This window comes from Arvicanthis niloticus, chromosome 30 (assembly GCF_011762505.2).
Source record: "Arvicanthis niloticus isolate mArvNil1 chromosome 30, mArvNil1.pat.X, whole genome shotgun sequence".
In the NCBI taxonomy this organism is placed as follows: domain Eukaryota; kingdom Metazoa; phylum Chordata; class Mammalia; order Rodentia; family Muridae; genus Arvicanthis; species Arvicanthis niloticus.
This window is the reverse complement of record NC_133438.1, coordinates 17,592,465-17,609,117: the sequence shown is the minus strand read 5'-3', so window position 1 is coordinate 17,609,117 and position 16,653 is coordinate 17,592,465. Positions and strand designations below refer to the sequence as shown.

At 41.4% G+C, this 16,653-nt stretch overlaps 2 protein-coding genes across 2 annotated transcripts in view; both read right to left on the bottom strand.

The window, feature by feature from the left end:
* Positions 1 to 756, bottom strand: part of L3mbtl3 (L3MBTL histone methyl-lysine binding protein 3) — a 104,161-nt gene extending 103,405 nt beyond the window's left edge. Inside the window, exon 1 of the mRNA XM_076927979.1 lies at positions 609 to 756. The gene's annotated coding sequence lies outside the window, so the exon portion shown is untranslated. The remainder of the gene's footprint in view (positions 1 to 608) is intronic.
* Positions 757 to 12,801: 12,045 nt separating this feature from the next.
* LOC143440703 (trafficking protein particle complex subunit 2-like) lies at positions 12,802 to 13,996 on the bottom strand. Its single transcript, XM_076927472.1, has one exon. It carries the CDS (start codon positions 13,909 to 13,911, stop codon positions 13,558 to 13,560), a length of 354 nt encoding a protein of 117 aa, XP_076783587.1. The 5' UTR covers positions 13,912 to 13,996; the 3' UTR covers positions 12,802 to 13,557.
* Between the last annotated feature and the right edge of the window lie 2,657 nt (positions 13,997 to 16,653).

Sequence of the window (16,653 nt, the reverse complement as noted above, 5' to 3'; positions counted from 1 at the left end):
CGGACACGCAGCCCCGCGGTGCCGCGCTAACCCCCACCGCCGCCGCCGCCACCCCGCGCCCGGTGTCAAAAAAGCGACCAAAGTGACAAGCTCGGAAGGGGGGGTGTGCGGGGGAGGGGGCCCCACACGCATCCCGCCGCCTGCGCGCGGGCGACGGCCCGACGCGGCCGCCTCGGCCCGCTCCCTTCCGCACGGCCCCCCACACCCTTCCCCGTGTGCGCGCAAAGGAGGAAAAAAATACAAGTCTCTCCTCCCCCCATTTTTTTCCTTTCTCTTTTCTCGCTCTTTTGTTCCTCTTTCGCACTCGCACTCACTACTTCAGAGTGAGATGCCCACAGACTCCCCCTCCAGCCTCTTCCGAGTCACTTGCCCACTTTTTTTCCCCGGGATTAAGTTTTCTCCTCTTTCCCAGAGGCGCAGAGGAGTGGGGGAAAAACCCCTTCTCTCCTTCCCCTCCCCTGATCTCTTTCCCAAGACGAGGGTGCGCTTCCTTCCCTCTCTCGGTCTCAGAACTTTCATCCTCACCCTGAAAAAAAATCAATGAATGGCTCTGGCGCAGGCCGATCTGCGGATTAATTAGAGATTAGATCCGATCGAGCGCTCCTTACCCCCAAATTTTCTCTCTTTTTTTTTTCTCCGTCTCACGAGTAGTCCTGACAAATGGTCCAGGGCTGCGGGCGCAGTGCGCATGTGCGCGTAGAGTCAGGGCTGGGGAGAGGGGAAACTGCGCTGGTGCCGGTGCCGCCGCCGCCGCCGCCGCTGCCGGGGAGGCTCGCACTGCCTTCCCTCTGACTGCTGCTGCGCCTTCGCCGCTGGAAAGCCGCGATTGAGCGGCTCGGCCGAGGCGGCCGCCCGCACACAACTGCTTCAGGTGCATCTCTCCGCGATCCTTGTCGCTGCTCCGAGCTGCTTCTTCAAAGAACGGCCCGAACAAATGTGAAAGACCGAGAAGGTTATAGATTTCTTTGTCTGCTTTTTGCACTTTACTTTTTTTCTACGGCAATTTGCAGGGCAGCGAATCCACCATGTGCTGCTTTAAACGTGTGCATTCAGCCATTAAAGAGTGGGCCCTGGTCTCACACCACTGCTACCAAGGGGCTAGATCCATGCCACAGGTCAAGAATAAAATAGGAAATAAAGTTCTACGCTTGTACGGAGTTTCATTTGCCCTTTTCGGGACTGGAAGAATGCATAATAAAGTCTGAAACTTGCGCGTTCTTTCCGCATCCTAAATGAGATTTGTATTGACAGCTTCAGCGGGTTAGGCCTCTGTTGTAAGGGATGCTGGGAGTTCTACCCAACTTAGAAATCCCTGGTAGAGTGCCTAGGCAATAAGAGGGGACCGCCCGCTTAATGTACTCAGTCAAGATGGCTGAGCTGCCTAAATAGCAAACCCTGCCTTTGTCAGCTCATCAAATCTGGATCAAGCCATTATTGTATTTTGATATTGGCAGTTTTCTGCTTACAGACTGCAAGCTGACTTTGGGGGAGTTTATGCTTCCCCTTCTCTACAAGGTTCAGGGGCGCGGGGGGGGGGGTGCAGACAAAATAATGCAAAGTAATTAAACTTGTGATAAATATGTTGATGCCAACAGGAGAGTTTGCTATGAAAGGAAATAAGCCGTAGGGCGAACCCTGCACTTCTCAGAAAGGGAAAGCGTTGGGGAAGTAGAGGAAGGATGCGCCCCCAGCCTGTACTGCTTGTTTTGCTTCTAATAAAGGGTACAGGAACCTTTCTCTGCTATTCTCGCCTGAGGCCTAGTACTTAAATATATACCACAGATGGAAATTTCATGTTAAAAAGCCTTTCTCTAAAACGTAAGATTATTCTTGATTAAATTTTTTTTTCACTTAAGGAATGTTCCTCGGACTATTTTCAGGAAATAGACTCTTAAATTCTTTTTCTTCAAGTCCGTGAAGTTGCCACAGAGAAGCAGACCATCTATTGCTTCCGTTACTGTAGAGGCCAGCTCTCAAACCCCAAATCGAGGTACATAGCTTGGCATGTGCTTCAGAACACAGGTGCCAACTCACACTGCCGAGTTTAAACGAGCTCATAAAATAAGCTTCGTGCGTTAGGCAGCAAGCAGCTTAGGGGTGCACAGCGGAGAAGGTCCAGTTAGTGAGAACTATTGATAAGCTCAGACCACCTGAGGACTGATTTCACTCATTACGTTCAACCTGCTGCAAGGTTATGCCAGGATAAATTCATTAGCAGACAGGAAATCAGCTTCCAGCCTTTTCTTCCCAACTCTTGAATAACAAAATGTGAGATGTCCAAAGGCCGGCTACAAGAGAAAGATAGGCCACGAGTTTTGTCTTAACCTAAGACCCTGCCCTAAGAACATCAAAATTAATTTCAAATTCTTCTCTCTAAAACCCAACTTGCAGTCGCTCACTGGATTATTTTAGGTGCTATTTCTATTGTGTGTTTGTGTTTTCGTAGACATTAATTCGAAAGTCCGTTCTTTTTTTTTTTTTTTTTTAATTATGTTTTTGGGGGTTGTTTCTATTTGGTTTTTGGTATAGGATCTTATACTGCAACCCAGGTTGGCCTGAGAGTCACAACAGGCCTAACACCTTAGCTTCTTACGTGCTGGATAGTAAGTATTTGTTACCATGCCCACCCACCACCTCCTGCAAGGTACTGGAAATGATACAAAAGTAACATTATGTCCAACTATGTTAAGTAGTAAATACCAAAGACATACATCCATGTCTGCTAGCCCATTATCCTAGAAGAGTCTATGAAGGACAACGAATCAAAGAAGGCCTATTAAAGCCTACTGTTGGGCTGGAGAGATGGCTCAGCCTTTAAGTGCACTGACTGCTATTCCAGAGGTCCTGAGTTCAATTCCCACTACATGGTGGCTCACAACCATCTGTAATGGGGTCTGATGCACTGTCTGAAACAATGTCTGAAGACATTGACAGTATACTCACATATATAAAATAAATAAATCTTTACAAACAAACAAACAAACAAAAAAAAAGCCAAGGGTTTAGAGAGCATAGAAACTGCCCTGGGTGAGGGTTGGCAATCAGAAATTGCAGGGTTTGAGGTCTGATACAATATAGACATTGTATCTCTGCTTCAGAATTCACTATGAAAGCTTCACCTCAAGGTGTTGCTAAAATGTGGCCTAAGATGGAGATATTAAAGATCCTGAAGTCCTGTAAGAATAAGGACTTTTAAATCTGCTTCCCTCGCCAAAAGGTAAAATAAAATAAAAAGAATTTATTTTTTTCCTTAAATGCCACCATCACAGACAGAAATGTTATTAAACTCTAGATATCAATATTCTTCATATAAATTGGTACTGTCATCAGTACATTGAACCCCTTGTTCCTCAGAGGAATAACATGCTAATAGAAACCTCTTTACCTGCCTTCAACCTTCTACCTACCATTAGCTGGCGAATGCTTTATGGTTCTGGCCAGCATCACTTAACATCCTCTCTCTCTACCTTGTGTCTTCCACCCTGCCTCATCCCACAACATGTAAATACCCAACACATTTTTTCAGATAGGCCTATGGTTCCCTGACATCCCAAACAAGGGGATTACGCCACTTCCTTATTTTTCTTCATATTTTTATATCAAATGTACCAACTCTTCAAATATACACTCCTAGGTATTTGAAATCAAAGTAACATTTACATGGAAGACATTTTAAACAAACTGCAACACTCGTTCTTCAAAGACATTTTGAGCCTACTCAAGCGCTCCCAAGTGAAGGTCCTTCAGAGCATCCGAGTTTGCATACTGTAATTGCCTCTCTCCGAGAACTTCAAAGTTAGAGCCGTTGACTCCCGGTCCCTAACACTAAGCGTGTCCTGCCTTTAGGACATAAACCTGCGGTAAATGACCTCCTCCATGAACCAGCCCCCCTCTTCCTCAAGTTTAAAGATGCCCAAGAGTGAAGTCCAATAAGTGTGTGTTCTCTCCTGCTTGTGCCACAGCCACCAGAAAACCCTGAGCAGGCCCATTCACACTTTGGGGCTTCCGTTCTCTCCTTAGTTTGACAATGAGAACAGACTATCTCTGAGCTCTGTAAGGCATGCCCTGCTGCCCGTCCCTATGTAACAGGAACACATCACATTTCATACAAAGGAGATAGAACCCAAAAAGTGATTTAAATCAGGAGTGAGGAATCACCCACCTTCCTGGTACCAGAATAGTGTCAACGGATGGAGAGATCCGTCCCTGGTTTAAGCCTTCACTAATGAGATAAAGTCATGGATTCCATTTCCCCACGGCCGGCTCCATTGGATTGGTTTTATAACCACAAACTGCTTTTTCTAATCCAAGGTCTCATGTTGAAATATGTGTAATTGGCCACCAGACTTGAGGTAAAGTATTTCTAGAAAAATTGTTTACGTGAACAAATTAAAAAAAAAAAAAAAAAAAAAAGTCTTACTTTGGGGGCTGGAGAGATGGCTCAGCGGTTAAGATCACTGACTGCTCTTCCAGAGGTCCTGAGTTCAATTCCTGGCAACCACATTGTGGCTCACAACCATCTGTAATGCCATCCGATTTTCTCTTCTTGTGTGTCTGAAGATAGTGCACTCATATAAATAAAAAAATAAATAATTCTTTTTTTTAAAAAAGTCTTACTTTTAAGTATGTATTGAGTGATTCTGTGATTTTGTTTTGTTTCTTTTGTATGCGTTGGGTTTTTGTTGTTTTGTTTTGGGTTTTTGTTGCTGTTTTTGATGGTTTGTTTTTGTTTTGCCTACATAATTGTGTACTCCATATTACCCCAAGGATGTAAATATTCAGTTTCACTTCAATTCTATCTACTGATATTTATAAGAGTTAAGTTTGATTTTTCTCTCAGAATTCTAAATTAGGACTTCTTGAACTTTTCCCACTTGCAAACCATTTTTGCTCCAAAAAATTCTTTTACAAGACCTTGTGCCTATGGATATGTAAGCTATACAAATGAAGCACTGATTTATAGAAAATCATAAAGAACTTTGTTTTAGAACAATTCTTTGTTATCATAACCATACCATCTATAAAGATGGGAGCAGATTTGCATACTAATGAGACAAATGTCCTTTACTCTTCCACCAAGAATTAAATTTCATCTAAATATTTAATATTTCAGGCTGTAGAGCAACTTCATGATTTTTCGGGGTTGGTTGATGTTTAGATATTATAGTCATCAATGTTGAAAATGCCACGTCACATAAATACATACCACAAAATGGCAGACATATGTTTAGGGCCATTTCAGACATTTTTGAAAATGTTGTCCTAATTCCAAGCCAAAATTTATTTGGCTGTATCTTCTATTTATTGAGTTGGAACTCAAGTCAACATTGCAAATAGTAACTTTTAGAGTCATTCAGAGAAGATGCAATCAGAAGATATACTAGTTTGATACGTGCCAATGGATGGTAGCAAAATATTGGAGATTCTTTTTTGCTGTAATGATACCACTATGCCTATTTAAGAGGGAAACGTTTTGCAAGTAGAATCCAAACAGTGTTGGCCACATCATACAACAGTCTCAAGTCTACGCCTCAGTGTTTTGAATGGCATTTGCTGGCATTTCACAGTGTAGCCACATGCTCGGTACACTGTGCACACGCTGTATGCCTGGAACCAAGGCTTTAGTGAAGTTGAGCTACAACCCAGGAGAACGCTGCCAGAAGTGACTTAGATGCACTGCGTGCTTTACATTGAATTAATCCCTGGTTGTTGCATGATCAAGAGCCCTTTGCTGTTACTTGTTTTGCATACATGATCTCTGTATCAACCTATATAACCCAGTGTAGGGCTGCCATCCACAGCTTAAGAAGATGAATTCCACACAACCATGAAAGGTTCGTCCAAGTGCTTTAATTCCAGTCCATATTCTCATTCTTGTGACACATCCGCATGTGGTACTGGCACGGAGCTTGTGATAGTGACATAGAATTGAAATTCTGAGAGCATTCTAAATGTCCCAGCACTTGAGTCACACTGAGCCATGAGGATCAAGAGATCAATCAAGACCCATCTGGACTGCATAGAAGACTGTCTGAAAGCTAAGAAAACTAAATTCAAGTATCTTAGTGGTAGAGCTCTTGCCTGTCGCACAAAAGATCCATCCAATCCTGGGCACTGGTAAAAGTAAAAAGAATAAATAAATAAATAAAATAGAAAAAAATGTTTTAAAAGGAAGCCTAAATGCCAAATCCTTAGAACTAAGCAATATTAATGAGAACAAACCAGATTTCAGAACATTTCAGTGGCAGTAGCCCCCAATTATTTCTTTAGCAATTCAATCTAAAATTGCCTTGGCTTTTGCCCTGGCTTCCTGGCCACAGGAGGTTGGATCAGGAGACAGTATTTCATCTGAGAAGTGAATGGAGAGGGTAGCCTAAGAGTCACCAGAGACTTCTCACCCCGTCAGTCTCCTGTAACACTTACCCACATGAGCCAGAGCTACCAGAGATGAAGGTAGCTGGTAGGCATTCCAATGGGAGGTCATTCACTGTCAGAGAAAGATAAGATACGAACCACTATGGCATACGTCTGTAATCCTGAGGCACTTAGGAAGTGCAGGTAAGAAAAGCACAAGTCCAAGGTCATAGAAGAGGCAACACAGTAGAATCCCGTCTCAAACAAGTAGTTTGAAGCAGTTACATTGCCTCCTTTGCTCTCCTTTCTATAATTATAAAATGAAATGGTTGATAATACTGGTCCAAGAGGGTGTTATAAAAGTTTTCAGATAAATACAGGAAGAAATCCTCAATATGTAGTTGTAATAAATAAATGTTAGAAACTTGCTCAATTTTAGTATATTTACCAGATATTAGAAAATTATAATTATATATACATATGGGTATAATTATTATATGGATAATAATTATATAATATATATAAAAGTATTGTGCTTCAAATATGAAATGTATGTAGAAGATTTGGTCCCCAGAGTAACATACAGAGGAAGGGATTGCAGAAGTGACTGAATCTCAGGATGCTTCTGTTTGACCTGATCAATGGTCTAATCCTTTTATGGATTCATAGTTGAGTGGACACCGGGGAAACTGTGGGATGCAGTCTTGACTGACATCGGTAGGTTCGTATGCCTTTAAAAGGTGTGTCTTGTACCTGGCTCTTCCTGTTTCATTGTGTCCTGGCTACATTAAGGGGAACAGCTTCCTCTGTCACCATCTTATTCTGCCTCATTTTAGGCCCAGAGCAATAAAGCTAGCCCTCAGGGGGAAAAAAAAAAGCTGAACCCTCAGAAACTGTGAGTGCACCACCTACTACCCTAGTTGTTGTCTCAGGTGTTTTTGTTACAAATGAAAAGCGGTCTAACACAGCAAGCTACAAAGTTATTCTAATATGTTTATCAACTTGGGGGTGATTGACTTAAATTAATTAAAGTATCCATCACCTTAGACACTTATGAATGTCTCAGCTGTCTAGCTGAAACATTGTATCCATTGCTGCCGCCGCCACCACCACCACAACCACCCCCAGCCCCAACTCCACATTCTGTGGTACTCCTGCTGATAATCAAGGTTCAATTCTGCTTTTGTGTCAGGTTTTTGTTCAAAGAGCATTTGATACTTATCTTTCTGTGCCAAGTTGCTTTAACTTCTGGGTCATTATATTTTCTCAAATGAAACAAGTTCCCAGTTGTTAAGACTGCCTAGCATTTTACTACCCAAAGTCGAATTTTCTTTACCTGTTTATTGGTGGAGGGATACAAGTTGATTCTACTGGTCAACTATTATGAATAGTGTGACAATAAACACCGGAGTGAGTGCAATAGTCTCCTTCACACTCTGCCTTCAAACTCTGGGTATATACTGAGATGTAGCTTGTAGCATGGATAGATCATGAGTAGTTATAGTTGCAGGGTTGGTTGTTTTGTTTGTTTGTATTTGTTTGTATTTTGCACCTCTGTGTTGTTTTTGTATGACTTTACTAGTCGCATTCCCATGGTATCCAGGGGGATATGCTCCATATTCTGGTCCACACTGCCCTTCCATTATTTGATAATGGTTTTCCTAATAGGAGTGCAGTGACAACTTGCTTCCATATTAATTTTCTCTCTCAAGTGATTAGTAGTGTTGAATATTTGGTTTTTTAAAAATCTCTTGACTGTGTATCTTTCTTTGAGAAGTACTGGTTGAAGTCTTGTCGGATGTCTGTTTGTTTCCGTGCTGTGCCTATCATCCAGGAGTGAAACTTCTGGAACCATGAGCCAAATCAAAGTCTCAGTAACTCATAGTGAATGTGCAATAAACACTGATTAAGCTGTTAAAAGAAATACTATGATACATATTATTATATCACCCTCTCACCCCTTCCTTTCTCACAGGACACCAGGCCATGGGTATCGTGAGTCTTCACGGGCAAGCGCATCCTAAAAGTTCCTAAAAGCACATAAACAGAGCACCTTATGCGATCATAGGCCTTATTTCAAAGGAGCCTGCTGTTCAGCATGTATATTATCTTTATTTAGCACTTATATTATATTTTTACACTCTCCAGGCCCGTTCAGGTTTTAACTAAATATTTGTTTAAAACATTCCCAGATTATCTTTTGTAGGAAGATAACTGAGGCATGCTTCCAGTTTTTAATTTCTATATCTGGTATTTGAAAATGCTGAGTTTGTCACATAAATATAGTAAATCAGGCGTTCTCTCTCTCTCTCTCTCTCTCTCTCTCTCTCTCTCTCTCTCTCTCTCTCTCTCTGTGTGTGTGTGTGTGTGTAAAACACTATATTAAAATACCCAAGCCCAATCATAAACAACTCTGGAGTTTCAGGAAGAGATGAACACACACTGCTCTAAAAGAAGAAGCACACATGCTTTTTGGTCACTGTCATTATGGACTGAAACTTTATTAGTGAGAGAAGCTTCTAGTAAAGCTGGAAGTCTGGTCCTTTAGGTCAGGGTTTAAGACTACAAATCAGCCCTCACCTGAGGACCCTCCCACTTCCCTAGGTGGTCCTTCTCTCTCTCTCACCAAATATCTCTAACAGTTCTTTCTAAATTCTAAACGCTCTATCTCCAAAGAAACAACATCCTTATTTCTTGCCCATGCTATGCCTGTAAGTGTGCTCTTGATCACACCCTCCCTGCTGACTAGTTTATGGCAACTTGACACAAGCATCTTTTTAGAAGAGAGAACCTCAAATTAAGGAGCCCCCCCCCCCCCCCACCACCACACACATACCAGATTGGCCTTCGGGTAAAACTGTGGTACTTTTTTTTTTTTTTTTTTTTTTTTTTTTTTTTTTTTTTGATGGATGATTGATACAGGAGGGTGGAGCTCATTGTAGGTGGTGCCACACCTGGGCTGATGGGCTGGCATGCTGTGAGAAAGCAGGCTGAGCAAGCCACGAGGAGCAATCAGTTAGCAACACCCTTCCATGGCCTTGAATCAGCTTCTGCCTCCAGGTTCCTGCCTTGGCTTCCCTCCTGATAGGTTGTGTCCAGAGAATTGTAAGCTGAAATTAACCCTTTCCTTCCCAAGTTGTTTTTGGACAGTTTTTTTTTTTTTTTTTTTTTTTTTTTTTATCACAGCAGTAAAAACTCTCACTAATCACCCATTCCCTAACAATGAATTTTCATCTGCCTCTCAAATTTTCCAGACTGTTATTCTCTCAAACGTTCATCACAGCCAAAGGCCATTTTTTTTCTTCCTTCAAGTTTTAAATAGGAAGAGAAACCTTTCCTTTTTTCTACATCCCTTCAAACTCTGAATCATAATCTCTCCCTTTTCTTTGCTTCCAACATCTTTTATTACATGTATTCTAGATTTAATTAATCTAGTTTTATAAATGTTTTGCTTGCATGTATATGTGTGTACCATGTGTATGACTGATGATATCAGAGGTCAGAAGAGTACGTCAGATTTCCTGGAGCTGGAGGCACAGGTGGTTGTAAGCTATGTCATGAAGGTGCTTGTTCTCTGCAGGAATAACCACTGCTCTGAAGAACTGTCCCTCAAACATCTATCTGTTTATCTATCTATCTATCTACCATCTATCAAGCTACCCATTTGTTTGTTTGTTTGTTACATGGGTATGTCCATGAGGGTCAGAGGACCACTTTGCTGAGTTGGCTTTCTTGATTCGCCTTTATGTGGGTTCGGGGGATTGAACTCAGGTCTCTAAGCTTGCACAGCAGACATCTTTACCATGGAGCCATCTCCCTACCCATCTCCAGCATTCTTGAGCAAGTATTTCACACTTACTTTCTTTATTTCTCTGTTTCTTAGTCATGTTTAAAACCATGAACATTTCCGTGTGTGCTTCCCTCTGTGGAAAGTCCCCAGCAACATCCTACATGTTAAGTCTACTCCCACAGGCTACTTCCTACCGAAGATTTTGGAAACACTTGGCAGTGCCCACTAATCCCTTTTATACCTGTCTTTTCATGCAGCTTACCTGTCACTTTGCTGTTCCAGTACTCTCTTGTTCCATAGGCCCAGCTCCCTCTTTCCCTTCTCATCTGGTGAGAATGTGAGTTTGGTATTTAAATTAGCATTCTGACTAGACTGAGAAATTCTCCCAAGGAGTTGTAAATAATTATTTTTGAGTGTGTCTGTGAGGATATTTTCAGAGAAGAGGCATCATGAGTTGGAAGACCCACAGATTATCTACGCCAGGCAACCCTAGTGCAAAATTGTAAAAGTACTATCAGCTCTCTGGGAACCCAGACAGAAACGAAAGATTTCCTGTGACTCTCTCCTGGGGATGGGATGCATGAGTCTTCTTTTGTTCTTACACAATAGAATTCCAAGATTTTTTTTTTATCTTTGCACTCCAAACCCACCTCCATTCCACACCCTCCGCAGGCTGCATTCCACCACTGACCTCCTGGTACTGACAGCTTATGCTTGTACCAAGATACAAAGCAGTATACTTTGCTTCTTCATAGTCCTTTGGGTTCATTCTGTAATAAACCTCCCCTGTCTATTGATTAACCCATCCATCAATCCTCCGCATATCATCTATCCATCCTCCTTGTTGGTTTTAAGAACTCTGAACTAATATGCTTCTGAAACCAAGTTCTGGACCCGTTCTAATTATTCTGCAGTAATTCATATTGATTGACAACCTGACAAATTCTAGATTCACCTTAGAAATAAATCTCTACGTACTTCCCTGAGAACATTGGTAGACCTGGTTAATTAAGGTAGGGAGACCCGCTTTAAAGGTGGGTAACACCATTGCTTGAGCTAGTGTCCTGGACTGTATCAAATGGAGACATAAAGGCTATTTGCCACGATTGCCTGTTCTTGGCCTCCTGGTTGTAGATTCAATGTGACTGGCTGCTTCATCTTCCTGCCACCATGCCATTTCTGCCAGGATGGACTGTGTTCTCTCAAACTGTGAGTCAAAGTAAACTGATCTTTCCTTTGAAAATATGTTTAAATAGATTTATTTGTCTATTATTGTGGGTGTATATGATAGGGGTGTGTACCATTGTGTGTGTAGGTATGGGGGTTGGGGGGGAGTCAGAGGAGTCAGTTTTCTTATCTTTTATTCAGGTTCCAAGGGTTGAACTCTGATCATCAGACTTAGTCTGACAAGGACCTTTACTCACTGAACTACTTTCTGACCCCTCTCTTTTTTAGGTCACCTCTTCTGGGCATTTTTGTCACAATAAGAAAAGTAACTGAGACATTGCCTTAATTAGGGTTTCTATTGTCATGAAAAGACACCATGACCATATCTGTTTTCTTATAAAGGAAAAACCTTTCATTGGGGTTGCCTTACAGTTTGGAGCTTTAATCCATTATTATCTTAGCAAGAAGCATGGCGGCATGCAGACAGACATGCAGCCAGATGCTGGAGAAGGAGTTGAAAGTTGTACACCTGGATTTGTAGGCAGCAGAAAGAGAGAATGAAGATGGGCCTGGCTTGAGCATCTGAGTGCCCCTAGTGACACACTTCCTCCAAAAAGACCACACCTACTTCAACAAGGCCACACCTCCTAATAGTACTACTGTCTATGAGCCTATGGGGGCCATTTTTATTCAAACCACCACATTCCATTTCCTGGCCCCCATAGGCTTGCAGCCATATCATAACACATAAATGTATCCAGTCCAACTTCAAAAGTCCCCTCTGAACCCTGTTTAAAATTCAGTCTCTCCTGAGACTCATGCAATCTCTTCACTGTAATCCCCAGTAAAATCAAAATTGAAAAGCAGATCACATACTTCTAACACGCAAAGGCACAGAATATGACACTACTGTTCCAAAGGGGAGGAAAGAGAGCTTAGTGAACCAAACAAGACCAAAACCAGCTGCTCAGACTCCTAACTCTACATCTCCATGTCTAATATCAAAACGCTCTCAGAGCTCGGACTCGTTTTTAGCTTTTTGATTGCAACACGTTTCTTTCTCTTGGGCTTGTTCTACGCCCTGGTCACTTTGGCATCAGGCTTTTCGTTACTCTGTTTACACTTCCTGGTGCTCCTTTTCTCTTCCAACTGTTTTCCTTGCTCAGCTGCTCCTTTTCATTATAAATCTGCATAAGACTGGCTGCTAATAGCCATACAGCACAGTCAATAGTAGTTGTGTTTATTTTTTATTTTTTTTTTACCACAGTCTTGGATATAAATTTTATTTAAGAAATAAAAAAAAAAAAAAAGAGTGATGGTAACAACTTCACCAAAGAAAACAAGAAAGTTTAGAAGTGCTTACTCAAAAGTTAGAATGGAAAAAAAATTTTTTTTTCCACTATGTACACGAAAATCTGGTTTGCTTTTCCATGCATGTGTACTATTGTAAAATCAAAGCAACATTTCTAATACAAGAGGCCACATCTGCCACCTCCCACCCTGCATATAGCCTAAAAGGTTAAGTGCAAATGTCAGTGTAACCCAGGCTTTTATTAGTAATAGCAAATCCGTATTATAACATTTTTCAAGTACAGATACTAACAAGTTTAAATAAAATAAACCTTTAGTTTACAAAGAGGAAGGAAACACTAGAATATAAGGTGACAGAGGCAACACATTTTGCCATGGCCTGGAACTGGTCCAGCATACATAGGTCTAGGGGTTTAGAGTTACAGCAGGATGATGATTCTCAGCCTCTGGCAGAGGTAGGCAAGCATGTAACACTGGCATGGGCTTTCTGCTTCAGCTTCTTAGTACTGCAGTGTATTATGCATTTTAAAAGAACATCTCTAAATGTATAAATAACTCAATTTCACTTATGTCTTCAGAACTTTTCAGTCTTAACCTAACATTAACTATTGATAGATGCTTTTGAATTAATAAATTAAGATCAAATCTTAGGAAAGACAAAATTTCTCTCAACCTTTTAAATAAAAATGTTCAAAATTACTGATAAAGAGCTGTTTGTAAATATCACGGTTCACAAGCAAATATTAATGCTGATAATCAACATGAAAACAATGTACAATTTTAAGGGAACATTTTTCAAGCTGTTTCAAATTACTTACAGAACACACATTTCTGAGTATGCCCCCACGATGATACAGTTTATTTCAGTTTTTCTCCATTTAGCTTAAAAGGTGTTTCTTCCCAAGAAACTGAACTTTTCTGTCAAATGCACTTGATCAAATAGGAGAATTGGGTTCATAAAATGGATTCATTGCAAACTTTATATACAAATCATAGGCATCAGTAAAGAAGTTCTTTATTCCATCTTCTTGAAGCATAATAGATCTCATATGCCCTGCAGTGACAAATGCTGATACAAACCACTCATTAAATTTGTCCACAGTTTTTAAGTACATGTTGTTAGAAAGCCACATATTTTCATCCACAAGGTCGAGAGCAGCATGAGCTATAAACTGGTTCAGATGACGGTGATCATCTTTGGATTCTGCTTTCCCAGGTGGCAAAAATTCCATTTCAAAAACTGGATTATCATGATGGCCAACAATTACAAAGTAGAAGCTTCCAGACATTGTCTTCGATATGTAGCTCCAAGTCCTCTAGGTTGTCTTGTGATTCACAGAAAAATCAATGAAATCCAAAGAAATCTGGAATGTGTTCCCTCAGGCAGCTCACAACTGCTTGTAACTCCAGCTCTAGGGGATCTAATGTCTTCTTCTGGCGTCTGTGGCTACCTTACTTATCACACACTCACACACACCTAAAATGAATCTGTAGGGAGGAGCTGATAGTAGAATCACCCGCCGAACTTGCACTCCGGAGCTTCAGCCGGGAAACCCCGTAGTTGTGTTTAAATGTCCTCTCCTAAAGCTGTTGATCCAAGTTCTTCAATTTAGCCTCAGGCAGATTGTTTGGGCTGAAACAAGGGCCAAACCAATCATGTTCTTCAGCATAATAGCACAAGAATGGTCTCCAGGCCACATACTAATCTTCTTCTCTGAAACACGTTGAGCCAGGCCCCAACAGTTCAAATCAACCTCAGCACCACTGGCTTCAATGCTTATAGTAAATTAAAAAATTCTGCTTAAAACTTTAGCTGCTTTTCTAATCCAAGAGCTCAATGTCCAAATGTCTCCAGACAAAGGCATGGTCCGGCCTTTCATAGCAAGACACCAGTCTCTGGCATGTCTTAAGGTTTCTATTGCTGTGAAGAGACACCATGACCACAGGAGTTCTTATACATTAATTAATTGGGGCAGGCTTATTGTTCAGAGGTTAATCCATTATTATCATGGCGGGAAGCATGGTATCACTTAGGCAGACATGATGTTGCAGAGTCGCAGAAGTAGCTGAGAGTTTTACATGCCAATTTGAAGACAACAGGAAGAGAGAGTGGGCCTAGCTTTTTCAGAACCCACAAAGCCCACCCCCATTGACACACTTCTTCCAACAAGGCCATACATATTACAACAAGGACACACTTCCTAACAGTACCAACTCTCTATGAGCCTATGGGGGGTCATGTCATTTAAACGACTACAGACATTGTCCTAAGTGAGCCCTTGTGTCTCCTTAAGGACATCCAAGTTTATCTTTGTGGACTGGATTATGACATCATGATTACTGAGCTTTTCGTATTTTATATTCCCAATTTCTTGAGATAAATTTCTATGAGTCATCTATGTATTTGAAAACAATGAGATAGTTTGTCTGACGGAAAAACAGTGTTTGAACTTTGGAGTGAGATCTAGGCTGTCGTCTACATTTTAGCTCCTAACTAGATATTAGGTCATAACAATCTGTGTAAACTGAGTTCCCTCCCATTTACAATAATCCCTGCTTTGCTGGGAAACTATCAGCTTACATGCGGTAACATATATGAACTCGTCACATGGTAACTGTAGTTCTTGCTTGCTTTTTCTGTCTGCATTCTTCATCCCTGTTTACAGTGGCACTGAGCTCTCAGGCTTAGGTAGATTTAACAATGACTTCCTCTTCCTGTCTCCCACATCCAGTTGGTCAACAAATCCCATTGATTGTTCCTCTATAATGTCTCCCCACCCTTCCTCCCCCTTTTACTATTTCCTCTGTCACTGCCCTACTTTGTCTTCTGCCAGAATTATGACCTTATATTTATAGCTACATTTTGGTTACAACTCTACTCCTCAGTAATCTTACTCATCTCCCCGCCTCAGCCTTAAATGAGTCCTCCCAACATGAGAAGAAATCAGTCATCTTGTTGTGGTACTCCATGTCCTTCAGACCCTTCAGTTGTAAGCCAGAATACCACAGAGCCTTGTCTACACCAAGTAAGCCAGTGCACAGTCACATTCCATTGCTACCTTTGTCTTTATTCCCTAAGCTTCACATACCTTCTCTCTGCCCTGTGTCAGCCTATCAAAATGTCTACTTCCTAGGCTGGGAGTGTAGTACAATGGCTAAGCTTCACATACCTTCTCGCTGCCCTGTGTCAGCCTATCAAAATGTCTACTTCCTAGGCTGGGAGTGTAGTACAATGGTAGAGGATCCCTGCCTTTTGCATAAAGCACTGGGTTTACCTATTAACAGAAGGTTGTGTGTGAGAGAGGGTCATGGGGGAGATACACACATAGCCCCACCCAACACATACACAAAGAGAGAGAGAAAGTGTGTGTGCGTGTGCGTGTGCGTGTGTGTGTGTGTGTGTGTGTGTGTGTGTGTGTGTACATTCACATACGTATACATGTAAAATAACCTATCCTTAAAGCCAAAGGGGATTTGGGCAAATGCTACAATGTGGACAATCCTTTAAGACATCGCGCTAAGTGAAATAAGCCAATCAGAAAAGGATAAAGAGAGTGTGATGCCACTCAAATAAAGTACTAGAATTATAAGATTCCTAGAGGCAAAGAACAGGAAGGCAGTTGTCAGGGGCTATGAGGAGGAAGTATACAGAGATATTATTTAATGGGTAAGATTTTCCATTTGCACGAACAAAAATTTCAACAAATCAAATCAGTGGTCCAGAGCAAAGTGAACGACACACTTTCTGTCACTAGACTGTGCTTTAAGGTGGTTAAAATGGAAACATTTATGTGGAGTTTTACCACAGTTAAAACAGTTTTTAAACTAAGTTTTAATTGTAGAGATTAAGAACCAATGACTGTGCCAGGCATCAGGAATCCAGAAACAAAAACAGCGTTCACAGTCCTGGGGGGTACCTGTGCTTAGACAAGACTACAGTTAGCTGCACTTGAGATACAAGATTCCCTCTCTTCTGTGTATGTTAGCACTTGCCATGCCGTATTCCATACAGTATCTGCTCCGTGTAACAT